Here is a 26965-nt window from a genome sequence, read left to right on the forward strand (position 1 = left end):
GAGTGGTGGGACTGCAGATGATGTGTTTTGTCTAATGGACTGGAGTAAAGGCTGATACACAGACCTGTAGTGAAGGGATCCAGTGTGGCATTGGGCCTCTTCTTACATACATATGGCAAGGCAACAGAACAATCGCGGTTTTGCCAACGTCCCGATGACTCGGTTCTGATCACTACGCAGTTTTCTTCCTCGGCGTGATTTGGCTGCTCTGGAGTTGGGGAAAAATATGACAAACTCTTTAGAAAACCCCTGATGCCAGTGTGCCAATCCCCCTGCGCACTGAGGGGCAGCAGTAAAATTCTGCGGTTGCCCTGGAAAGCTGCCAAGTGGATGTGATAACTGAGAGCTGAGCAATGCTAAAAGTGAGTATGCATGCTCACTCAGCCCTCTGTGGGAATAAACATTTAAAAAAGAGATGCATCAGAAAGACAGAGAAGCCGGAATTGTTTTTACAGGCTAACCTGGCTCCCAGTTTAGATACTTGAGTGGTGAGGAGTCGGACCACTGCCAGCCTCCACTGATGTCAAGGTCATTGAGGCCTATCCACAAAGCAGCACTGTAGCCAGTGAGTAAACCTAAAACAGAGGATTTTTCAAATCATTTTTAAATGACATGAAATATTATGGAAATAAAAAAAAAAATTCTGAGCATTTTGTAAAAGAATACAAAACACAAGAAACATTTCTAACAATCATTTCAAACAACCATAATATAATGTTTATTCAGTGTGGAGGAAAAGTGTGATTTCGACAGTTTTGTTTGACTATTAAATATAGCACCGTCTGTATGTAGATTTTTTTTTTTAAACTGCAGAGCTTAAAGTACTTTAACATGCACAATAAAGTGGAACAAGGACTTTGACTAAATTAGGCGGTTAAATTGGACTACTCTCCTAGTCCTAGTCTACAAGCAATTTAGTTTAATTTAGACTACAATTATCATCAAAATCTTTTCAAGAATAGAATAGAGTCCTTATTGTCATTGCACATCAGGTATACCATGAAATTGCAGTGCTTCTCTGGCCAGTGCATAATAAATATAAATATAAAAGAAAACAGTAAAACAGTAAAACAGGAATAAATTAATACAGCTTTGAACAATAAAATAATCTATAAGGAATATACATATTTACATCATTTACACTTAGAATACACACTCTTTATGAGTTCAGGGCAAATATGTTAAATATGTAGAAATATCGAGGAAGATAATTTTTCTCTGTTAGGTCGAGCTTCGTGCTGAATAAAAACTATTGTCAGGTATCCTCTTTATGGTGTAATCTTTAGCTTATTGAGCATTTTCTCTGCTGCAGACAATAAACCTCTTTTTGCATCAAATCCACCAGACTGACTCTTTCCAAGATACATCTAAAATTCTTTGAAAGTTATTATAAAAATGGTCTGCACATAGCAAAGCCCCAGTTCTGGCCAGAAGACAATGGCCCTCATTTATCAAGCCGTCGTAGAAAGCATCGTATATATGAGCGGAGAACTCGTCGTACGCAGAGGCTCAAGTGAGATTTACAGAACATGCGTACCACACCAATCCCATCGTAAAACCGAGCGGCTGTTGATAAATCCGGCGGCTGAAATCCATCGTAATGATCCTAACCACGCCTTCTACAAAAGGGGGTTGAGAGGCCGCACCTCTAGAGTTTGCGACATGGATAGACGAAAGGCGGCAAAACGCTGTCAACAGCGTTGGCGATGTAAATCGCAGACCGGACGAGTTATGTATTTTCCCCTACTGTGATGGTCAATAAAATGTGATAAACTCCAGATTAAATGAAATCTAAAATTGAACGATGTTTTACTTTTTCTCCAATAAGATCAGGAAGAAGTGGTCCGATATGAAATTGGCCAAAAAAAGAAGGTCGCAGCCGTTCGACGCAGCATGTCACAAACGGGGGGGGGGGTCCGATCCAGGTTTGGATTTGAGTGCCTTGGAGGAGAGGGTGGCTGGCCTGATCGGAGCTACGTCCTCATCGGGCGTGCCAGGGAAACTTGACACTGATGCGCCCATGTCAGAGCTCGAGAATGGTAAGAATGACTGCACACCCAAGACGTTTAAATAAAACAGTTGCTTTAATATTCAACACAAATGAGGTTCCTAATCAAACTAATATTTTTCATTCACAGATGAATCCGAAGTGGCATCCGGGCAACCTGACCCGCGCGACGAATACGCGGACCCGTCAACATCCGAAGCCTCTGCCTCTGCCCCCCGGTCTGCAGCGTCACACCGGCCAGCCGTGTTGACCACAGAGGTCCTAGAAAGACAAACAGAGATCGTGAAGTGGATGATGGCTTTAACACACACCATGCAATCTATCGACAGTACATTGAAAGACATAAATGAAACACTGAAGTCACAGAATAAATGCTGAAAGAAATCGTTGTTCTCCTTTCTTTTTTCCTTGAATAACAGAATGCTTACCTGAGCGCTCTTGGCTGTGCAGGCTGGTGGTAGGGATCTCTGGGTGCGCGGTCCTCTGGATGTACATCTGGAAATGGCACTCCCTTTTTTTGGGCAATGTTATGGAGATCCCCGCATGCAATAATAATATTGCATACCTTTTCGGGCGTATAGGGTTCCCCCCGCAGCCGAGAGACAGATCCAGCTTTAGGAGCCCTACCTCTCCACAGTGGCATGCGTGCGCGAATGCGCAGTGTTAAAGCGCCTCTCCTGTTCGGTGTGAGAGTGCGCGGTTGAATAATGAGCCATCACTCTTCCAATTACGGAGTTGTACTTGTTTAATTTATTTAATTTGCGTTCATGTTTATATTTATGTTGAAGTCAAATAAAACATGGGCCTTCTTTAAAGTGATAAGTCTGTAATTTTAACCAAGGGATTTGTTGCGACTCCCGAGGCACGCACTAGTGACGCTGCTGTGTTGCAGTCACCGCAAGTCAAAATGGAAAAGTGCGTACACCGGCCTCAGACCTGTCGTGGCGATTTCATCTTTCCTGCGCTCACGATGGATTTGATAAATGCCAACCTTTGCGCAGAAAAGAATGTACACACGACCTACGCATGTTTTTTGTCTTACGTAAGTTTGATAAATGAGGGCCATTGTTTTTGTTTGCTTTTGCTTTGATTTTCCCCCGCCCACAATCATCGTGTGTCATGATCGGTGTCTTTTGTCTTTTTGCTGTGTTACTTCCTCTCTTTTTTCCTCAGTTCCGTCCTCCTGTCCTCCATCTCACCTGTGTTCACTTATCCTCAGCTGCACTCGCTCACCAATCACTCTCCCCACAGTATTTAGTCTCCTAACATTTGTCAGATCCTCTGTTCTCATCAGGTTGGCCTCTTGTGTTGCTGGTGCTGCTTGGTTTTGTTTCCCCAGTTCATTCCTGCTCCCAGTCGGTTTTGTCAGTTCCTGGGTTTTGTTTTTTTAGTAATTGTTATTCAGCTTTGCCGTGCCTTTTGTTTGAAATAAATAGTTTTCTTTTCATTTTCCAATCTGTGTCTGCACCTGGGTCCTTCTTCCTCGCCACCTCCGACACGTGACACCATGATGGGTACATTATCGAAAAGTTGTTCGAGACAAGCAGACAAAACAAAGTCTAATTCTGGATATAGAGCCAAAATGCCTACTGGGAGTGAATTTGCAAGCCAGTTGGGTTTCAAATACTGCATCTATTCTGGGTTTTGTGAAGATTTTTTGGGAAATGTCAGTTAAAGTTATTACAGTTGTTGATTCGGAGATGATCACCTACTTTGAGTAAGAAAATAATAAAAAATCCCACAAAATCCAAATTACATATTGAATTTTTGTTTTCCTATTTTAGTGGTAGTCAATCAGAAGTTAATGTAACAGCTAATCATTTAGTCGATTGCTCAGTGCAGATTTCTGTTTGAGATGTTCTTGTCTATCCATGATCATTTATTATGTCGTGTACCAGAAAACAGCATGAGGCAATGTATTAATCAATGCATATTTTAAACTTAGACTTTACAAATGTGTAAGTGCAAACTCTGATTTTACCATTTATGTAGGTCTGCTCGTGCAACTTGGTGATGCTTAGCAGGTCTGCCCCCTGCTGCTGGCAACTGAGCCGAGCCTCGCTCCATGACAGCGTAGCCTGGAAGTTAAACTGGTAACAGCTGTCTGTCAGTGGGTCAGTATCCCAGAATGTCTCACAGCCGCTGCCTGACAGTGAAAGAAAGGGAGGAAAAGACAATTGGAGAAAACACAAGAAAGAGTAAATTAGTGAAAAGACATTCCGGTGAAACTCGCTGAGATTCTGGCAATTAATTCATCAAAGAATACAGTTTGATAACTTACTCTTGACAGGACAGAATCCCCAACGCTCATCTTTGCCGTAGTCATAGGTGGTCGCACACCAAAGGTGGCCATCTTCACGCCCGATGCTCGTACAGTTGTGAAACCACTGGCCGTCATACAGGAAGGGCAGGTAACAGGGCCGGCCGTGAGAGTTCCCCTGGATTGTATAGATCTCTGGAGAGTTATCACAGGAGAGTCTTTAAATACTTTGCTTGTGTTGTCTGAAGTTATGGTGGTGAACTTTGCTGAACTGAAATGCCTTATATGTTTTCTCAGGAGCTTGTGTAATCATACACATGGCAAAAACAGGGGATGATGTTACAGTCAAAACAGTAAAGTCAAACAGCGGTCAGCAGAAGGAATGGTGGAAAAATAAAAATGCTCATGTTTTTAGCAGAGCTGAGCACTGCTAAATTTCACACAAAATACCATATGGTTATTTTTATAGTGTCTACATTTCACAAGCATAGTACAGAGTAAAATAAAGGGCAAGAGAGATGAAGCAAGGGGCTGGATCAGCAGTGTTACCAAAACAAGTTAGGCGGATGGAAAGTAGGGCAGACACGTTAAAGAGGGAGGAAAGATTTCTGAAGCTCCCTCTCTGACTTTGCTCTCTGCTCCACCACTGGCTGGCTGCAGTGGAGCTGACTAATGTCGAAGGCATTCCTCTCCAGCAGTGAGCTGTCTTCACAAAGAAACTTGTGAAGATTGGTGGTTGAAAGTCAAAAATGTCAGAGCACCCGGTTCACTTGCCACATGAAAGTAAAAGTAAAGCGAAGGGAGATTTTCTGGTCTTACGTCTGAGGCAGATCTGGTTTTAATTGCAGTCAAGCACAGCCTATCTTTCTAATTTCACAACAGACTTTAGCTCACTGAGCTTTGCAGTCGTTCTTTGAGAACAACCGTGACATTTGATATTCTTAAGAATGGTCCTGACAACGGAAATGAGGTTTAGCTGCGAACCACAGTGGTTAGATTTAATCTGAAATGAAAACTATATATAAAAACAAATATTCTTGAGGGCAACAACAGCTTTGTCTGTTTACAAATATCGGCAGTATTTTCCTTGGCTTTCTGACTGGCAGGCCACCACTTGTCCTCAAACATCCCCTAAGAGCTACATTCTCCTTTATCCATTTGATCAGATACAGCTGGCAAGACCAAAACAGTCAGTCTATCTGCCACACAGAGGCAGAAACACACAGGAAGAGGCAGCTCACTGGGTCACTGTGTGACCTCATGTGTTTCTGGGGAAATGTTCAACACATCTGCAGACTTTGCAAGGGAGCACAAGGGCTAGGGATTAAACCACCAACCATCCTATTAATGGATGAAGCTTCAGTAGTTCTGTGTGGAGGAATTCCTTCTAATAACTGTGCATATTTGATCCGCAGCTACTGGAATCATGTTCTCAGCTTACTTCTGCCAAAGGAGGCTCAACCAGTTACTCATTTTTAAGGGTTCACTTTAGGACCGGGATCTCAAACTCCGGTCCCCGAAGGACGCTGACCAGCTAATGAGACCTCGATCTGAATCAGGTGTGTTGAAGCAGGGAAACATCTGAAACCTGCAGGACATTTGCCCTCGAGGACCGGAGATTGACATCCGTGCTTTAAGACTTTCAGTCCTCCAGTGCTATGAAAGTCCAGTGAGAAATAAGAGAAAATATACTCATTTGTGTCTTATTAGCTTACAGGGCCGGTGTGTATGATATAGTGATATCCAGTAGTATAATTTGCAAATTGCAACCAATAGAATATCGTCACCCTACCAAGTTCAGAAGGTGTGGATCTAGATCACGCAATCATAATAACTTGTGACTAAAAATGCTATTATGGCACTGAGATGCTAAATATTAGGCAAAAGAAAAAGAAACAAACAGAAAAATAATAAGCCGAAGAAAACAAACAAACAGGAAATACCATTTTCCACAAAATACAGCATTTAAAAAACTACACGAGTGCTCAGAAGCTCAGAGACTGCGGTCCACCACTGCCAATGCTGTATTCTGCAATTTTAATAAAAGTTATTACGATTCAAACCAAAATTATAACGAGTTACATCCCACGAAAGAACTCCCCACTGAGTGGGTGGAATAAAAGCTCAGTGGATCTAGGTCCTGTTGTGAATTTATGTCTTAACTTCAACACTTTTTCTCCTTTCTCCTATCTTTTACACCTCTCGTAAAAAAAAAGTTTTAAACTTTATAAAAATTAATCATTAAATATGTGTACATATTTCAGGATTTCAACATCTAGCAAACCTCAACAATACAACTGAAACACAATTTTCAACGGCTGAAAATGATAATGCATAATGTCGACTTTTCTGAATCAATATCAGAAATTATTCATGAAATGTTATTATGGTCCAATGTTGTGTTTTCTGTTTGTTTACTTAATTTTTCTGATTTTTCAGTTTTGTATTTTGCACCTTTTCAGGCAGCTCAAGGGACTCTGGAAGTGTGTATCTGGAAAACCGTTTGATTTTATGATCACACACAGAAATTGATCACAAGTCTAAAGACTATTCATTGAGTTAATCAGATTACAGTCATGCCTACCTCGATATGTTTTGGAGCACAGGTCCTGCACATCACCGTGCAGTCTCCATTTCAATGTCATGGATGAGGTAAAGGACGAGTTCCAGGGTGAGGACTTAAGATAACTGTTGAAGATATCCAGCACCTGACCACAGTTCCAGGTCCAGCGTACCTTGGGGGGCTCTCGATCGCATGCGTACACGCCCAAAGGAGTTGTCCTTTCTGTGGAGGTGACGTTACCAGTGGTCACACCCAGACACAATGAGGAGCCAACATTGAACAGACGCCCTCGAGTCACCCACTTCCAGCGCTGCAGGGGTTCTTCACAGGATGGCGTCACGATAACAGAGTTATACATCACCCCCAAGCACCCATCGGTGCCCTCAAGGAAGAAAGCAAAATCGTCTGAGTCCAGTGGCGCTGCACAGAGAGAGGGAAACAACACAAGCAGTCAATAACGCTGTTGAAAACCAAACCTTGTGGTAACAGCTAAGAGGTCAGAAGCCGGATCGATATCGCCAATAAAAGAGACAAAGCTTGGTTTGAACTAGTTTCAGTTGTGGGATCACGAACATTATATGAACTTTCCGGCAATCTCAATACAACCCTAAACTACTGTGCAAACATAACATGACATTACATGCTGTAGGAAGGTATTGTGGATATGACGAGCAAGAAACTGTCAGAAGTGGCTGGCCTTGTTTTCAATGCAAGGTTAGTGATCACATTTGATCACTCCCAGGTGTCGCTCCAAATGTTCAACCTGGAATCGCCTCTCATCTTGCTTAGTATAGTTTGTGGGTACAGTTCTGTTGAGTTTGACTGTGTAGGAAGCAGCAGATGAGGTTTTTTTTTAAGGGATAAATATTTATTTTTTATCTTTAGAATCTGCAGGTTGACTGATTCATTTTACTCTTGGTCTTGGTGAGTATCTTAACAGGTCTGCATTTGATTACTCTGACAAAACTGCGATGGCCCTCAGTGGTGAAATGTGGATGTTTTATCAGTTTGCAGAACTGTCACTACCTCATGCTGATATTTGTACTGACATTAGTTATTATGATTCTCAGAGGAACTATATCTTCCTGCAGAGCAGCTCTACCCACACATGCTTACAAAAGCCTAAGGAAAAATAGTGCTAATGGAAAAAAACGCAATGTTGAACTTATCACATCTTTGGGGGCCGGACGCCAGCCTCGGTGACTAGAATTTCGGGAATAAAAGCAACACCCTTTTTCCTCTAAAATATGTGGTTTTCTTCCATTCCTGCTTTTCTATTTTTTTTAATTTAGACTCTTCCTGTACGGATTTAGAGACAAGCAACCAAAAAGATTTTCAAGTACATGAGAGTAGCAGTGGAGAAGAGACCTACCTAGCAGGAGTGTAGAAGCTACTCTAAATTAAGATAGTTTAACATAAAATTTCCAAAATAAACAGAACCTCCCTTCTCCGACTTGAAATTGTGGTGAGAAAGAAAGACCCTCAGCATTTCTACTCTGCAGGCTCGTGTGAGAGGGCAGGAAGTTGGACGGTTGGGAAAGATGGCTGGACATTCACTGAAAAACATGACCCTAATACAGCATATATATATATGTGTGTGTGTGTATGTGCAAGTCAGTCTGCTCAAATCCTTGGTTTCCTGCTTCTCAGCTAAAACACTTTAAACCTCCTGTTCTACTTTTACGAACACAGAGACAATGGAGTCTCATCAAGAGCGCCATAAAAATCCCTGTAATCTGGAGGAGAGGACCGACACACCCCTCTTCATGCACTTTGTGGTTTAGTTTCTCACAGGCACTGTTCATTTATATGGTCGGTAGAAAAGTCTGAGCCTTAAGGCAGAGCAGTTAAGCTGGACTTTAAAAGTGTTTTGTACTGTGTAATAATAGTACACTGAAATAAAACAACCTGTAAGTTATGTAAATAACACTGAATGCATAGATTTGAACTTAATTTAAACACTAAGTTCTAACTGTACAAAAACAATATATCAAATGTTGAATGACAGTTTCCTACTGTGTTAAATCAATTCTTCAATGGAAAACTGGAGCAGTCCTGTTCAAAAAGGAATGTTAAAAGAGATATTTCTGTTTTTTGAAGTGGGTTGTATTTATGAATCATTTATGTATTTATGTATTTATGAACAGTCAGTTGGCTGCAGTGGACAGCAGTCAGAGCACTCTCAGTTTGGAGTACTGGGGAGAATCTCTGACGGGGGAAGCTAACAGCTATGCAGAAGGGGGCCACAGAAGAGCAGATTTTCACCTTCTAGAACAACTCAATTTCATAGCCATTCAAGCAAATAATATATATGGTGAATTCTTCCTGGGTTACTTTTGCATCTGATTGTCTTCTCAGACCTACCAGATAGCTCGGTGTTTAGCATTAATATGGAAGAGATCTAAAAGATGGTGATTTTTCTTTAGCTTCTACAGGCTTTTTTCACTAATTTTATAGTCTTTCAAATTCAGCACATATTGCATTTGCACATGTTTTAGATGCAGATTATTAGCTCTTCTGTGGCTCTGTGAGTAGCTCCCACATTAATAGTCAGAGTTCTGCCTGATTCTCCAAACTGAGGGTGCTCTAGCTGCTGTCTAATGCAGGTAAGATCAAACAACTCATAAGGAATTAACACAATCCCAGTTTGAGTAAGGGCTTAGTCAACATGCATTTCTGTTTCTTGTTTTTACTAGTTTTTTCTTTGCCGAGTAGAGTTTTAGCTTTCTGTTTTAACATCTGTGTATGCAGTGACGATCCGTGTTCACTGACAGTGGTTTCAGCAGTGTTTCTGTGCCCATGCACACATCTGTTTTTAGCACAGTGCTGCCTCAGCCACAGACATCCAGTATTGTTTTTTTTTTTAGCCTTCTCCCTTGTGTGAAAACATTCTTTTTTTGATGCACTGAACCTTTGAATTATATTATTTATTATATTCAATATTTCAATGAATAAATGGTCATATATATAAATATACGTACACATAAATATATATATATATATATATATATATATACATATATATATATATGTACTGTATTTCCAATCCAATCTAATCCAACTTTATCTATAAACACATTTAAAACAACAGAGTTGACCCTATTTATAGAAGTGTTCATCCAAGGAGTAAAAACAACTGAACTTTCAGTCTTAAAAGGGTGGTAAAAACAAGTCTAAAGTTATCTTGAATCCATGCACTGGTGCATTTATCAAAAGGCTTTAGCTGCCTCGGAGGGAAAACCGTTTCCTTCTGCCACAAGTCACTCCTATGAGCGTAACACAATTCAGAGTGGGTTGAAATTAAAAGGGAAAAAAGGAGAGGGAAAAAAAAGAAAAGCATTTCTGTGGAAAATCAATGTCTGCTGGATTCTTTGAGTGTTAAAATGCAAAAATGCTTTGAACTTCTATCAGGTCAGTGCCTTCCAAGTTTCCTCATCGACAAATAAGAAGCCAAAAACTAAGAAGAAATTTCCTTTTATTATCAGCTAATGTCCTTTATAATGAAGTAGAACTGCAAAACACCAGATGAAATTAGAAATTAGCATTCCAATTTCCCAAAGTCTAAATTTAGTCATTTAATCTGCTATTTTCTACTGCTTTTGTTGCCAGATTGTCAGAGGAGCCACTATTGAAATTTCTATCCATCTACTTATAGGACTTTCTGGTTAGATTTGTTTGTTTAAAAAAAAAAAAAAAAAAAAAAAAAAAAAAAAAAAAGACATTTTCAGTCATTTTAGTAATAATGCCAAATAGTTACCCGGATCCTCTTGTCATATTCACAGTGATAATTAAAGCCCTCTTAAAAGAAAACAATAGATGCGGGGCGGGGGAGGGGGGCAAGTCACCAGTCCATCACAGGGCGGCACTGAGACAAATAACCATGCACTCACACTCACTCCCACGGTCAATTCAATAGAATCAACAATTAACCTAACATGCATGTTTTTGGATGGTGAGAGGAAGCCAGAGTACCTGGAGAGAACACAGAAAGGCCCCCCAGCAGGTATTCAAACCAGGAACCCTCTTGCTGTGATGCGACAGTGCTAACCACCACACCGCCGCACAGCCCCTCACCACAGCCATCACACTGAAAACAATTATTCAGAAAGAAGCATTACACTGCACAGAGTTCGCTTTATTGCTAATACAAAGACAAGAGGAGCTCTCAGACCTTGAGACAAACTGAAGCATAGGTCCCATGAAGCAAGAAGTAAATTCAAAAACGCAGTTGTAATTCCATTCTGGATGGGACACGGCTGGATGTTTGATGTAAGAAAACTCCCGGGTAATCAGAGAGAGTGCAGAATTCGAGATTAACTTTAAGCCATTGAGCTCTGTGAAAGCTTTGCCACAACAGCTTTCCTGCTGGGATCTCATCCTCTTTTTTTTCTGACAGTCACCCCTTTATTCAACGTTAAAGACAGTTTTCTACCTAAGAGAGAGGCTGAAACCTGCAGCCAAGAACAACCAGCAACAATTGCCAAAAGGGGGAAGATATTCCCAGAATCTCCACCGCCTCTTCCTGGTCATCTGTTGGGCCAGGTTTGAGAACATTACTTCGGTGACTGATCAATAGCAAGTCTTAGCTTGAAATACTGTGAGTCCACCAACCTTTCATTCTGTGGTAGACTATCACATCATTGCTGCTACCACTACGTGGAAGGATTGTTTTCTTTAATCCCCTTTTTTTTATATTTTCATCTGATCTACAGATCTAAACTGACATTTGAACAAAAGACTTTTCCCGAAACTTATTTAGATAGATGTCTGGAATAAAAACGCACACAATAGACTTTTAGCTGGTCAGTGTGACAAAAAGGCAACCAACAAATAGGCAGGAAATTCCAGCCTGCTGTGTTTGTTTGGTTGGTGTTTATGGTGGTCTGGACTCTGAAGAAACCCAAACTGTGGATAGGTTTGACCTCATCCGAGAACACGGGGGAGAGAGAAGGACTTTTGGCAAAAAGAGAATATTTGCATTTTGCACCCACTCCCACACAAACAGAGCAAACTGGAACCTTTGGGAAAGTCTGTGTCAAATTTACCACAATAAGAACTCTCAGTCACACATATGCACAATATGATGGGATGACAGTGTGCCACAGCGTGGGTTTAACAGTTAACTTAGAATGAGGAAAGAGCTAGACATGTTGTTAAAGTAAAAACAAATCTACTCTTTCTAAATAAAATCTCAGGGTTGCTTTCTCAGTGCCGTGTTGATAAAGGATTAAAATTTTGTTTGAAATCTCACACCATGTTGGTCTGAACTAGTCTATACATGCCCAAAATAACCTGCCGTATTGAAGTTCTGCCAGTTATGAAGAAGAAAATTGCCTTAAATCTCCCTGGATATCAGTAACTTTACAGTTAATCTGTTCTCCTTTGTATTCCACAAGCACATCCGATTACCAAAGGACAAAACAAAGAGCTCATGAAAGCTCGTGGCAACATGCTCAAATGTCTCATATCAGAGATTTTCAAGGGTAAACTATGCTGGCAGGGAATTACAAATCAATTTTCATGACAAATCCAAAGAGGCAGCATTTCAAAAAACAAATCTGTATATCATTTTGCATCTCATCTATTTTGAATAAAGTGGATGACAGAGAATTCTCCTTCTCAGTAATGGGGAATTTGATAGCAAATCAAACAAAGAATCTAAGCTTTTTAAAAAAAAAGAGTTCCAGATTATTTAGGATATGCATCTTGTAGTAAGGAATGAGATTGTAAACCACATCATGTCTGATTCTCTAAAGAAGTAAAAAATAGACGATTAGGTAATGATACTCGTATAATCATACTAAATGTAACTCTGCCGGTTATGTAAACTGTTCTGATTATTTTAGTAAAAAGAGATGACAACCAAGATTTTACAGTAATTCCTGAGTCCCTCAGTAAAAGCCACGGACAGGATGGTGAAGGTGAGAAATCTTCAGGAGACAGACATGTGATCACAAGGCAAAAAGTTCATGGAATGAAACAAAGGGTGACATAAGTGTTCAGTCCAATTTGTAGGTGGGTTTTTAGGTGTGGTGATGGCCTGGTAGCTCTAAAGGATGGGCTGAGTGTGTTAATAGCAGCCTGTAATAGGATGCAAAGGTCACATCTGCCTCCAGGGTGCCAAATGAAGCGTCAATCCGCAATCTGTGACTTCACAAAACCTAAAAAAGCAACCCATCCGCAAGAAAGGGAGAAAAATAAACAAGGAGAGATGTGCTTTTCTTTGCGTTTTCAAATGATTCATTTTCTTTCTAGCTTGAATCAAATAAAAAAGAAAAAAGAAACTATTCCCCCCCCCCCCACCCCCACCCCCCCACCCCCGTTTGCCTCCACATCTGGTTCCACTCACTGCTCGGACTTTTGGGTCGTAGCATTCCACAACACAAAATCCCAAACCTGCAGCTTTTTAACGCACTTTCAGAGTGGAAGCTTTTGCCAAAACGAAGGCATGCACAATAGGTTCAACATCTGCCGATTTCAGGACTTCTAGGTGAATCAAATCAACTGAGTAGTCTTTTGTTTGTTTGTTTTCCTCACCCGTAACGCTCCTCTTCAGTTCCAGACTAAAGATGAATAAATATAAAGTGCATTTGTAAAATAAAAGTTGACGATTTGTCCATGTTGCCCCCGAGGTCTTGTGTCGGTGCCGCTCGTTGCTTTGCATGCTCACAGCCACAACACACGCACGCACACGCTGCAAAAACAACCCGAACGAGGGGCTAAAAAAAGTGAAGCGGAGCAGCAACCGGCCGAGTGTTTAACTGAGAGGACGGCTGATGCAGAGCTGAGGGCGAGTTTGGCCGCTAGAGCTCCGTCTGCCTCCCAGTCCGATCAGGCTGAGATGAATGGAGCAGCACAGTGTGTGCGCGCCTGTGTGTGGGGGGTTTGTGTGGCTCTCAAAGTGAGTCAGTTGAGTTCACCTCAGTGGAATAAAGACCTGTTTACAGATTCTTTGAAAGTCTGAAGCCACCCGCAGTCTTTGGCACTGGTGATCTGATTGGTTCACGGTGTTATTGTCTTTTATTCATATAGTTTTCCCCTAGAAAACTTTTTCTGTACTTTTATTAAACAAAACCTCTATAACGTACTTCAAATTTATGTTCAATCTATTAACTAATGCTGTGCATGGAAGAGATTTAAATCAACTTTTTGTCCTTTGCATTTTTCTTCCAAGCAGCCAGACTTTCTTGTAATGTTTTAAAGTGAACTTAAGCAATAGTTCTCCAGGCTTTCTGAAGATCTTTCGTGATTTTTCTTTGGACTTTGGCCGCTTCTTCACTCATTTTCTGTTCAGTTTTTTAGCCATGTAACTCTGACCCATGGGGTGATTTAGTGTTGTGTCTAAACAAAAGAGACAGATAACCTATTTGAATTGTATAACACATAACTTGCTCCTACTTTTTTTTTTTTTAAAGTTAATTTACAAAAATGCCAAAGATGACACAGTTTGACAGGTATTAGTAATTTCGCACTAACAAGATGAATCCATTAGAGCGTTAGCCGAGAATCTAAATGTGTGCAGGGTGTCCTGGAAAAGAAAACTGGACAAGTGGGGGACAAAAATAAAAAAAATATCTACAGCAGATGAACAGTACCAAAAAGTGATTTCCTTAAGGAATAGGACAGTAAAGACCTGAGAGATGCATCTGGACCTTCAGCTGATCCATCAACTGTTGGCCCAAGCCTCATCAGAAATGGGCTCCATGGAAGGGTGGCTGTCAGGAAGCCGTTCTTAAGGAAGGGAAACAGGGAGAAAAGGCTGAGCTGTGCCAAAGGACACAAGAAGTGGGCTGAAAATCAGTGGCAGCAGGTCTGATGGAGGGATGAATCCTCCCCAGAGCCCGGAGCTCAACATTACTGAAGCAGTGTGGGATCATGTTGGCAGAGAACGGTCAACAAAAGGCAGCCCACATCCAAAGAAGAGCTTTGGGATGTCCTTCAAGAAGCTTGGAGAACTATTCCTGAAGACTACGTAAAGAGATGACAGAAAGCTCGTTTAAGAGGGTTCAGGCTGTGTTGGAGAATAAAGGAGCTCAGACCAAATATTGACTTAAAGCTCATTAGATTTATACGATCCGTTTGGAGCCATTTCTCATTTTACTGGCAATATATAAAGAAATTCAATGTGGCTCAACTTGTGCACTGTCCTGTCACAGCAAAAACAAGTGGTCCTCTATGCCTTTTACAGTATTGTCAGCATTACTATTGACTAGTTTGCTATTCTAAGCTTTGCAGGGATTTATCATCAAATTACTGGCATTCCTGCTTGCTTTTTCCTATCAATATGATTGCTGCTTGGTATTTCTACCCGAAACATAGCAAAACTACAATTTGTCTCGTTCTGCACGCATGTTCAAACTCCTAGTTTGTCAAGTATGAAGTGGCATGCGACTGCAGACAGCTCAAATGAGAACTCACTGAAAGTTGGATTTTAAAATGACTGATTGATGTTGTTCTTCACCTTCTCTTGAGGTGTAAATGTGGTAACTTAATACTCAGAAACACCGACCAGCATTTAGGATGTTGTCACCATTTGACCGCCACACTGCCGTAACACAGTGCTCATCTTTAAAGGCATCCCGCTTTCAAAACTGTCAGAGCACATTTGACATCACAGTCTGGGTTTACAGTCCTGACCACGGACGACTGGTTTGATTTAGAGGCTTATCAGAGAATACACCCAGTCTGAATATCCACAATACGACCTTCCTCTAGCTACAAGGGGGCTGAATGCAAGTCCTGTGTTGAACGTATTTTTGATTTATGGCGAGTGAAACCAAATATAGAAAGAAAAATAATGAATTGTTGAGTACAGACATAAGGCAAGAAGACATTCTTTCAAAGAAAACAGTGATGGAAAATCCAGTCACACAGAGTCGCAGACCAGCAAACATCTTTTAACCAATAGTATTTAATGGTTTATGCGACTTTCTGCTAAGGCCCAATCTCCCCCAACAGTATTACCAGGTAAACCAGTCGCTTGCATTTTATTGGCCAAAAAATAAATTCAAACATACCTAAATAAATATGTGTTTATGGAAAGGGAGGAGGGGGAATTAAAACAAGAACAATTCTAATCAAAGGCAACTTGAAACAACTGTTTTCTCCACAAACTGGTTAAATCCAACAGCTTTTTTTTTTGTAAAAAATAAAAAGGGGTCATTTCTCTGCAGCTTCCACTTCATCTCAAGTAGCACAACTCTAAAACCATTCATTATAAAAACCCAGGTGGAACACTGCCACCAGCTGGAAGTTCTAAGCTTTGGTCACTGGAGTTTGACGACAATATGAGGAAGGGGATTGTAACTTCTCTCCCTCCTCGTCACAAACTGTGCGGGTCTGGAATTTAAGCGGATTCCAGAACAGCAAGTTGATAGTTCCGTAAGTATTTAAGGTTCAATACGAGAACAGCTCTGACTGGCTCTGTCTGTTGATTTCAGAGAGATGAGCACAAACAAAATGTTTGAACTTGGGGAGTTCAGACTACCTTGGACCAGAATGGCTCATATATGTGAGTGTGTGTGTGTGTGTGTGTGAGTGTGGGTATGAGGCCTTCTGCAGTCCTTTCCATCTGGCCAAGCTGAAGCAGTTCTATACTTCATATTATTTTCTCTTTTTTAAGCAGAAAAGAAAGATCCAAAACACAAACCCCACTTTTCATCAACACAGTGCCAAATCTCGCCCCTTTGCTATGCGAGTCATCCAGGGCTTTGACCCCCAGAACAATGCCACCCTTGTGAGAAAGCAGGACAGGTAGGCCGGGGTGGATGGACATCAGAGGGATGGAGGACAACGGTCTCCTTTCCCAACCCTTCCATGACTTCTCACCCACCCCTTGCCAGGACCTGACCAGTTTCCCTTGAGCTCTTCATGGCAAGGTGGGATGCTGAAAGGAGGAGGGAGACAAAATGGCATCACCCCAACCCCATTCCACCCTTTCAAAAGATTCAGTCAGTCCCTTAAAGGGTGTGGGCTCAGTTTGAAGCGCTGCTGTTGGAGGAGCTGGATGTGGAAGCAACGGCCATGCCAGAAGTCCCCGAGGAGGCCACCGACTTGCGGATGTGTGGCATTAGGAAGGGGTCACTGGCAAGCTGGTGCACATCGATGCGGTCCTCCTTACGGTAGACTAAACAGCGCCTTATAAAGGCCTGCGGAGAGAAAAGATGAGACAGTCGGATGATACACAAATATCAACTTCTATTATATCTAGGTATAGGTTTTTAATGAATTCTAAAATGCTGTATTCATGTGGACATTAGTTGTGACGGCATAAAGAAAAGAGGACAAGAAGAAGAGCAGAATGGTGACAGCGTCCAGTACCTTAGCTTCAGGTGTGACGACGGGTTTCGGGGGAAACTGAACCTCTGTGGCCTTCAGAATCGTGTTCTCCTGCAGGATGTCCTGTTGGGACTGGTTGTGACCAAAGGGCTAAAGAAAGAAGAGATGCAAATATAGCATAACTTGAAGTTTGGGCTGAACACAAAGTAAGTCTCATCAAATTTTAAGGTCAAATCCTGGCTTGTGGCTACACCCTCCTTAATTGTACGAAGGTAAAGTGCCTCTTTTCTTCTGCGGATTAAGGAGCAGTGGTCATCTAGCCCTTCAACTGGTGCGTTAGAGGTCAGATGACCAATACTCCCTGATTCATAAAAGAAAAGAGGCACTTATTCTTCCTGCAGGAGAGGTACTGGGATGGTATTTTATACAGTTAAACAGTCACAATCTTGTCTTTTTAAACAAAACAACTCCCTTTTAAAAAAAAACAACAAAAAAACTCAGTTTCTTTATTTTAAGATTGCGTCTCCTACCTTACGGCCATACAAACACTGGTAGAAAATGACCCCCACCGACCACACGTCAACCTTGTTGGAGATTTTAGGTGGTTCCTTGCCAACTACAAAGCACTCAGGTGGCAGGTACCTTCAGAAAAATAGAAGATCCATATAAATACAAATTAAATCCACAAACCTTAAAAATAATGTCAACAATCATCCTTTCCAGCTTCATCTTAACCCTCAGTCAACACATGTTTTTAATAACAATCAGGAAATCAGAACTTGCCTGGACCATAATTCAGTGTCAACCAGTACAGAGAAACTACTACAATCATATCACGCTGTAATGCGAGTAAAGCAATCAATGATCAAATGTTGTCTTAAGCAATCGCCTTTACCCCAACCATGCTGTGTTAAATGTAGTTTTTACATTTATTCATGCATATTCTTATACAGGTTTAGTCTCAGAGTTTCCATCATTTAACTTTTATTCCTTCACAAAGACCAAAGAACACTGAGACAATCAAAATTAAGCAGAAGAAGTGACAAATGTGTTGTACAGTCTAAAAAATAAATAAATGAGTGGCTCATTTCTCGGACATTCATGGCTTACTTTACATAGATGCAGCACTTCACATGTTTTCCCAATTCTGCAGTTTCGTTACCAACTTGTGTCAATTCAAGTGCAAATCTTACCAATATGTCCCTGCTCCCTGCGATGTCAGCTCCATTCCGTCCACGGAGTTGTAGCTGTCATCATCCATGATCTTTGACAGGCCAAAATCTGTGATCTTAATCTCCCCACAGGCAGTGCCGTTCACAAGCAGGATGTTACCTGAGGAGGGAGAGGAAAAGGCCAAAGTCTGTGACTTGACATTTCGTCTGATCAAAAATTAAAGGTTTAGTTGAGTTTAGTGCTGCTGATTCTTAAAGGAAAAAATTAGGAGCTCAAAAAATATATGAATTTAATTCACTCGCTCCTATAAGTCTTTGTATGTTCAGCCATTAAAGTGTCGGTTAATACACAGAGTTGTGCAGCCCATAAACCAGACTTTAAAGAAGAGTGTATGATGTGAAGCCTTACCGGGTTTAAGGTCGTAGTGAATAATTGGCGGTCTGATCTCATTGAGGTACTTGAGCGCATTAACTATCTGCATGATGATGGAGCGCCCTTCTTTCTCCGACATAAGCTTGTGCTGCTTCAGGTAGAAGTCCAGGTCATTGCCCTCGCAGTACTCCAGAACCGTGCAGAACCTGCATCAAAACAAGGAGATTTTTAACAAACACGGCAGAATTTGTTTTAGAGCAAGTAAAATGAAAGTAATTAAGGTTTCACTGAAGACTTTATTCCATAAATGTAAATACGCATGTTGTAATGACTTACGAGTCAGTGTCAAGTGAAAAGTAGTCATAGAGTTTAACTATTCGCGGGTGGTCCAGCTCTTTATGGATTCTATATTCTCTGCAAGCATGTCTGAAATGAAAACATTTCCATCATTAATTTAATTTTAAATATACAGTAAACTGAAGTACAGAGCATCAGTCCAAGGTAAAAACACTCACTTATGATAGTTTTCCTTCTTCTCATCCCTCCAGTTCTTGTTTAACTGGTGGATTTTAACTGCAACATACCTCTGCTCTGTCAAGTCAAAGGCCTGCAAAACAAAGGTCTCCTGTTAAATACCACCTACACCGGGAACCTTCGTTTTAGCAGCAGTGAGACTCTAACCTCTTTCAAATGGCTGTGTTCATTAATCATTTATATGGTGATGGATTCTTGTATTCAGTATTCACCACTTTAACATCACAATCGCTGAAAGCTGAATTAACATCAAGAAAATGGGGCGTCTGACAGACACCAAGAATACATCCAACTACTAAACCAGCAGAGCGACTGTATGAATACAGAAATACTATAAATATATCGTGGAAGAGGAAAAAATAAAAAAAATACCGAGCAACCTCTTCCATTACTACACTGAATAAGAAATATTTGTCCTTCTCACCTTGTAAACTTCACTGAAACCTCCCCGCCCGAGTAAATGGAGTAGCAGGTATCTGTCATTTAGCGTAGGGTGATCTTTGAATCTGGACAGAAGGATAAAGGAAGCAAGTTCAGTAACAGATAGAGTGCAGTGATGCATGACAACAGTTTAACCAGAAAAAGACGAGGTCACGTTCATACGAGCACATCCTTATTTTACTCTCTACTAGAAATTTTTGTGTGTCAGTCTCATGCCTGAATAGTCACCCGGGTTACAACAGCAATTTCCCAAGTTGGCCCAAATAACATTTCCCTATCAGTTTCGTCTTGGAATAAGTCCGAATAAATGCAGCCATACTGACAAACTGGGAAGATTACACATGAGATTAAAGTGTGCTTGAAATGAGCACAGCCTAAACAGATGGACTTTAAAACAGGTTTGACTGCTAGGAGAGATTCCCGTCTTCAAATGGGAAATGGCATCACTTGTTTTAAATGTTAATATACCCAATCTCATAGTACACCTGCTGACATGAAGGTTCGCTTAATTAGTACTTTAGGGGTTGAAAACACATAACTTAAAAAAAAAAAAAAAAAAAAAAAAAAAAAAAACTAGTACAATTCTGTCGAGACAAAGTCAACTGTCCAATAGCTCCACAATTAACTGTGGTAACCATGTCGAAAGAAGTTTATCAACCAGTCTATATGGCTGATGAGGCGGTGAGGAGCATCATTTACGTTACAGCTATCCATCGTCCAAGACCGACACAAAGGAATTACTTTAACAGCGTGAGAAAACCAGAATATTTATGCATTCCATGTCTATTAGGGGAAAGAAATCCTACTGGGAATTATCCTCATTGTGGATCCTTTTCAGCTCGCGTATGTGTAGATTCCGCACTCGCTCCAATCTCTCCAGCTCCGCTTGGATCTCGGCCTCCTCCTGCGAAGGAAAAAAAAAAAAAGTAAATAATCAACAACATTATGTCAAAAGTTTATATAGCAACAAAAGCACAAGCAAAGAGACAAAAATAATCATGGTGGCATCAAATAACAGTCATAAAAACAGCTTTACCTTTTTAAGATGTCCTAGTCTCAGCTTAAAGATTTCCTCCTGCTCGTGGTACTCTGCTTGTGACAATCTGCATGAAAACAGAAACAATCCGAATGCAACTTGAAATATGTATATACGTGGGGACAAAAAAACAAAACACTGATATTAAACAGAAGATAAATTAATAAAAGCCATTTACGCTTCGCTTTCTGTTCCATTGGTCTTGCTTTTGCGTTTGTTTTGCTCCAGGCTCGGTGGAGGAGTCTGGGCCATGGAGGGCGGCTTGCGTTTGGCCAGCAGCTTCCTCTGCCTTTCAATGTCCTCTCGCTGAGAGTTGATCCTCTCTTGTTGTCTGGAAACCAACGGTAAAAATTAGTGAGAAATAGAAACATAATTACATTCTCTGTATCAGTGATCTATTGCAAACTCTCACTCTTCCAAGATGGAAGAGCTGCCTTTACTTAATCTACAAGAAAGAAAATCATCTTGATGCCGAAATAATCAAACAAAAATCACACATATCACGAATGGGAAACATTTCTTTTTGTCTTTGTTTTGACTCTCATATTTGCCTTAGAAAGGAGATGATTGAGTTAGTAAGACGAAGACACTTACTTGATAAGGTTTTGGAAGGCATATCCGTCCGTCCACTGCTCAGTGAAAGATGCTCCATGTCTTACAGTGGTGAAGTGGCCCAGTCGAAGCCTGTCCTGCATACTTTTATCCCGGCATGCCATTTTCTCCTGTTTGGACTGATGGGCAGAGGAGGGGATGCATTAAACTTGATTTGTTGAATGCAATATCTCACACAGTTAGGAGAGTAATACCTTACAATGAGTCACAGCTTGTCAAGATTAACTTACTTTTTCAATAAGCAGTTTCTTGGACATAGTCACACACTTATTTAAGCGTTCCTTGTACCGCTCAAGCATCCTTTGCTGTTCATCGATTTGTCTTCTAAGATCACAGTTTGCCTGGAGCAGAACATACAAACACACAGGAAAGGTAAGAGAAATTCACTCAAATTTAAACTTTAGCAGGTTTTATGCATGCAGAGAAGGAATGTGTAAGCTCTAACATGCCTTGAGTGAAAATATCATTACATGATATTCTCAAAAAAACACTGAAAAAGGCAAGCAGAGTAGCAGGGATGAAATGTAATGAGATTAGTACCCGCAGCAAATCGTCTATTCGGCCCTCCTTCTTCTCCAGGTCAGAGTTCTTGTTGTTCTCCATTGCGGTTAGTTTCTCTATAGTAAGGTCAGACTAAAGGGTACAGTGAGCACAAGAGTGTTTGTTAATTGTGGATCATTCCTGAGAAATTTTAGTACAACAAGGAGTCCAAACTAACAATATATTCCAGTTTTTGACATTTCTTGTTATTCATTGGTTTATATGAAAACAAAGTAACAACTGACATTTAATCATAACGGAGTTATTAACACAAACAGGCAGCCGGCCCTGAACAGTGTGTGAAGTACCTGTGTGGCTTTGTGGAGCATGTGCAGAGACGCCGGCTTCACTGAACACGAGGAGTGCTCTGTGTTGGCTGAGCTGACCGACGAGGGACTTCCTTGCTGCACCTGGGAGACAGAAACAATGAACCAATAAAAACCTCTCAAAATCCTTAGGTGTCTCAATTGGTAGATTTCCTACACATTAATGATTTCGACCAGGAGCAGCATGTTGCGATTAAACCTGACATCAACCTGGCAAAAGTAAACTAGAAGCAGGTGAGATGTGTCAAAGGGCACGTAGAAATTCTTAAATTGATTTGAGCAACGACTTAACATAAAGAGATGTAAGGCATCAAAGCAGAACAATCAAACTAATTTCCACCAGTCTGTGCCAGCTTAGGTGAGTGCGTTTGCATTGCAAATGCACGATGACAATATTTCCCTTCACAACTTATTTCCTTTGTTTTAACTTTGACCAAGAACTTTAGCCAACGAGGAGTTTGATTCGGCACCTTGTTTACAGACCAGATAAGACTTTTTGTCATCCGTAAACAAACTTCACCTACTGGTGTTACTTACAAGTGTGGAGGAGAGAATGGCAAGAAAGAGTGCTGAGATTTAAAAAAAAAACGAAGAGGCGTGAGAAACACCATAGAGCAAACGTGCTCACCGTGACAGGAGGGTTGGAGAGAGAATGTTGTGGGGAAGAGCGGACCACTGGTGGAATTCCCCTGGCAGGGCTGGTACCAGGACCGCTACCTCCCGCAAACTGACAGATACATATAGATGGAGGAGAAGAAGAAGAGGAGGAGGAAAGCAGTTTAATGGAAAGAAAAAGATGGCTAAAAGAAGGGGTTAGATTAAGAATGAAATGTTATCCATCCCATACTAAAGCATTCAAGAGGAAAGAAACGCTCTTCAAACAGTGTAACGAAGACACTGCAAATGTTCAGCTGCTCACCTCAAAATAATCACTAATTTTAAGTCCTCTTGCACCTCCTTTGCCTGTAAGACAGAGGCAGAGAGTTCAGAAGGAGTTGGATATATGAGAGGCATGATGAGAGAGCCATAACAGACGTCTTACCTTGGCTGTCAAAGTGGTCCGCTTTTCGTTTTCTCACCCTCTGGTCATTCACCTTTTTCTCAGGAGTCTGTAAGGAAAGCAGTGCAAAATAACCAAATGCTACAGAGTAACAGAGAGAAGACTGGCAGAAAAATTAGATAAACATATGACGGAGGCTTACCTCCAGCTCTTTGTCACTGAGTGAGCCCACACTGCAGAGACTCTGATTGGATGATTCATTTTGACTCTGACCTGAGCCCTGTTAAAATATGAGTGAAATTCAATACAAAAAACAACCTGAAAAAAAGAGACAGATAAATACATACATATAACTGCATTTTTTATGGGATTAGGGGAACCTGCAAAAAAAAAAAAAAAAAGAAGTTGTGGAAGAAAATGTCAAATGGGTGAAAAACTGATGAGAAGGAAACTGGCTAAATATCATCACCATTAACCCCCCCACTCAGTGTAGAAATCCATAAATACTAATGCCAGTTCCCAGTGTGATGCCTGTCAATCAAGTGAATCACATAAGAATTCAGCTGGCACTGTCCAATCAGGGAGAGATACTTAGTCATTCAGAGCACACTAGAGCTCTCTCACTGAACCCTCCTAAAATGGCTGAACATTAGGCATGCGGCTGGGGATGTATTCCTCCCTCTGTCTGTCTGTCACCTTTAGATAATGTCATCTATTTTTCTCCTATTCGCCATGGTCTTAAAAATTCCTTTCTTCTCTGAAGAAAACCAGTGTAAGGATGGTTTGCTTGAGCCAAGATTTCAAGCTTCTTTCCACCCCTTCCCCCCACCACCAAAAATATAAATTGATTGTTCTAAAGGAAGAGCACTTTGCAACTATTCCAGGCCCTATCTGTTCCAGGCCCTATCTGTTCCATTATCAAAATGTTTCTATCCCCTTGTCCTCAAAGGATAACAATCGTCTTTCCTTTTATGCCAACTCAGAGATGACAGAGAGAGCAGCAGTGCCATAGGGCTGTCTAAGATCAAGAAAAAAAAATTCAAACTACTCCGACATTGAAGAGCTTTTAGACCACCAACCCATGTTTCTTCATGTCCATTTGCTGACAAACTTCACTCTCACTCCCCCTCCAAACACACACATTACATCTCGTCATACAGGGTGATAGTGGCATGATGCCTGAGGAAGAGACGCCATTTTCTCTGCGGCAGCAGCCATGCCATGCTCTGCTCTGGGCCCTGCTTATGGCTGGCAAGGGGCCCATTCCTGGCACTGACTCTGGCTCCCTAACTGTTCCAAGATCACCTTCCACTAAGACAGCTCCATCACTGTGTATGACACGGGGTAGAAAGCTAAATACTGCCACCACTTACACCTGGTCAAGAACTATTTCTACATTCCTGCTCTGCCATCACTCCTCCTCCCCTTACCACCCCTGTCCTGTCTGTGGCCCTTTTGGCAGGCACCACCACTACATATACAGCCACTACATCACGAGCCAGAGAGAGATGTCATGTCATGCCAGCCAAAAAACACAGACACGGCGCAACCTTCTCCAGAGAAAGACAAAGAAAAGGAGCGAGGCCGAGCTTGTATAGGACAAACAGTAAAATGATTGAGGTAAAGTGGGGATAAAGAAGGGCACTGATTCACAAATGCATAATCAAGAAAATCTGTGATTATAAATACTTCTAACAAGAAGGAGTTCATATGCACCATCTTTATAACATCTGCTGCCATACAAACCTTCGCCACACCGACCCCAGTAAAGCGAGCCTCCAACAGCTCCTGACGTCGGGGGTCCAGGCTGTGCAATTCTTCCATCATGGCTGCAGAGAAAAGAGCACAGATTAAGGAAGGCGTTGAAGAGGCTGGAATATTCAGATGGAAGTGAGGGATCACTATTTCAAAAGGCTATTAGTTGTGATGAGTCATGGCTGTTTTCAGCTATATGGATGTGGAAAATTCCTGTTCTGAGTCATCAATAAGCTTTACAATGTTTTACACCACTATTTAGGATCAGTAAGCACCAGCCATATAACACTGTTAAGACACCCACAGCATAGAGAGCATGATCTGTCCAAAATTAGAACCATTAATGAATATATACATACATACATGATATACCTCCGAGACTAAGGCCAGATGTGTAGTGTCGCTGCTTGGAAAATTATGGCATCACTTGATAACGCCCTGACATTATAGGCCTAAGTTGCATAGCGCTGTAGTTACAAAAAGGTCACTAACGGAGGGACTGCCAAGTACACTCACACCAATAGAAAAGGCCACAATAGACAATAAGTGCCCAATGTGCTGGCCTGTACGAAGGTTTAAGTTACACACCCAAAACTGACTGTTATGTTTGTCTTTTACCTATGGCTTGCATACATAAAACAAACTGTGTAACTTACAGTGGTCATATTTATTTAAGTATACATTATGACTACTAGTTTTGTCTATACATAGTGTCTCAATTTACATTATAAGATCCAGCATAGCGAATTAAAACAAATACGTGATTTATCCGTTAGCTAATATTGGGTAAATTAGCTAACAAGCCCACCGATATTGGCCATCACTTAGCGTAGCATTTCGTTTAAGAGCTAGTGGTTAGCTAGTAACATTAGATGTGATTTCGTAAAAAGGCTAACATAAAAAAGAAAAAAAAACTGAAAAAAACAAAAACGTAAATGTCGATTAATATTTGGCCAAATATAGATGAAATATTAGCTACTGACGGACAACATTACAATTTATGAACGGGAAAGTAAACTGTTAAAACATTGGGTATCCAACGGGCTAGCGTTAACCCCAAAAGAAGCATCTTCTCAGTCCTGCGTTGCCAGGTGCTCGTGCCACGACAGCTGGACTCTTATTGGAAAGTCACCTTTCGATGTGGTTCCTTTGTTCGACAACCTTAGCAAATACTCACTTTAATTTAAGAATTGCTCGGTCCTCCGGAGGTTGTTACCCCTGAAACCGTCTCGGTTGTTTCACCGGTGCTTGGCAGACCCTCCCAGGCTAGGCCGCATCCACAGCCGCGGTCCTCGCGTGCTGATTGTTAACGTTCGAGAGACGGGTGCGAGCTGTGAAGCTTAAGGTAGACGACGGAGGGTTCCCTTGGAGGCCGCGACAACTCCGGGTATCCCAAACCCGCCTTTCCGCACTCCTTAGGCGGGGATCCCCGTCATATCTTTGTCTCCGAGAACCATACCGTTCGTTGGTCTGGTATCTCACTCCACACAATGGCGACTCAGGAGAATCTGCGATTTTCAGCAGGTATAAATAATGTCTTTAAGCTAGCATTAGTTACCCCCTGTCGGTATCTCCCCCCGTTGGTGCGATGAATTTAGGGTCCTGGCTCTCAGCTTGATCAAAACAAAGTTCGCCTGCAGCCTCCTGACCAGCTGCAGATAATAACCCAATCTGTTTTCGGAAGTTGTGCAGCGAGAAGCGTTTCAGTTGAATCCGGATCGATTCGGTTCGGTTCTCATGTTTTTGCAATGTAAACAATAATCACTAAAATCTCATGTTTTCTCGTGAGATCGTTCAAGTATTTTCACCTTCCTTCTGTCCACGCCTGCCCCAAATCTCTTGTCTGGACCAATGGCAAATCCCTCTCCAAACAATACAATTAAACAGCGCCCATGCACACAGCAACTGGGGATGGAGTTATCCTCAGAAAGTTTTCACACCCACATCTCGTACTTACTTAATAACATTAAAATTGCTAAATTGTTTTTTTTTTTCAAATCACACAAGTCATCCATACACGTATGAGTCTTTAAAAAACAGTTCAAAGCAGCTATAAAAGTCAAACCC

The 26965-nt window shown here is 41.3% G+C and overlaps 2 protein-coding genes across 3 annotated transcripts in view; both read right to left on the bottom strand.

The window, feature by feature from the left end:
- The window catches only part of mrc2 (mannose receptor, C-type 2), a 28883-nt gene extending 15207 nt beyond the window's left edge, over positions 1 to 13676 (bottom strand). The window contains exons 1-6 of the mRNA XM_075453881.1: positions 13369 to 13676; positions 6853 to 7251; positions 4290 to 4463; positions 3990 to 4154; positions 462 to 575; positions 65 to 208 (exon numbers count right to left, since the gene is read on the bottom strand). Of these exons, the coding sequence (XP_075309996.1) occupies positions 65 to 208; positions 462 to 575; positions 3990 to 4154; positions 4290 to 4463; positions 6853 to 7251; positions 13369 to 13495 (1123 nt within the window). The 5' untranslated portion in view covers positions 13496 to 13676. The remainder of the gene's footprint in view (positions 1 to 64; positions 209 to 461; positions 576 to 3989; positions 4155 to 4289; positions 4464 to 6852; positions 7252 to 13368) is intronic.
- A 2047-nt stretch (positions 13677 to 15723) lies between these two features.
- tlk2 (tousled-like kinase 2) lies at positions 15724 to 26731 on the bottom strand. Of its 2 annotated transcripts, XM_075454056.1 has the most exons (21): positions 26076 to 26731; positions 24890 to 24972; positions 23346 to 23423; positions 23186 to 23252; positions 23063 to 23106; positions 22772 to 22870; positions 22126 to 22227; positions 21818 to 21910; positions 21508 to 21618; positions 21260 to 21396; positions 20844 to 20996; positions 20666 to 20732; positions 20436 to 20533; positions 19613 to 19694; positions 19170 to 19261; positions 18991 to 19080; positions 18691 to 18860; positions 18303 to 18441; positions 17640 to 17751; positions 17152 to 17259; positions 15724 to 16979 (listed from the first exon to the last, which is right to left on the bottom strand). In XM_075454056.1, the coding sequence occupies exons 2-21, from the start codon at positions 24968 to 24970 to the stop codon at positions 16806 to 16808; spliced, it is 2097 nt and encodes a 698-aa protein (XP_075310171.1). In that variant the 5' UTR covers positions 24971 to 24972; positions 26076 to 26731; the 3' UTR covers positions 15724 to 16805. The 2 variants fall into 2 exon arrangements, with proteins under 2 accessions (XP_075310171.1, XP_075310172.1); XM_075454057.1 differs by lacking the exon at positions 21818 to 21910.
- Positions 26732 to 26965: the final 234 nt, after the last annotated feature.

This window comes from Odontesthes bonariensis, chromosome 21 (genome assembly GCF_027942865.1).
Source record: "Odontesthes bonariensis isolate fOdoBon6 chromosome 21, fOdoBon6.hap1, whole genome shotgun sequence".
Lineage (NCBI taxonomy): Eukaryota > Metazoa > Chordata > Actinopteri > Atheriniformes > Atherinopsidae > Odontesthes > Odontesthes bonariensis.

Excerpts from the sequence above, each read along its gene's own strand:
- tlk2 (XM_075454056.1), bottom strand. The coding sequence starts at position 24,970 with ATGATGGAAGAATTGCACAGCCTGGACCCCCGACGTCAGGAGCTGTTG. Across the intron at positions 23,253-23,345 it reads TCAGTGACAAAGAGCTGGAG|ACTCCTGAGAAAAAGGTGAA; the intron begins GTAAGCCTCCGT and ends CTTTCCTTACAG. Across the intron at positions 22,871-23,062 it reads AAATTAGTGATTATTTTGAG|TTTGCGGGAGGTAGCGGTCC; the intron begins GTGAGCAGCTGA and ends TGTATCTGTCAG.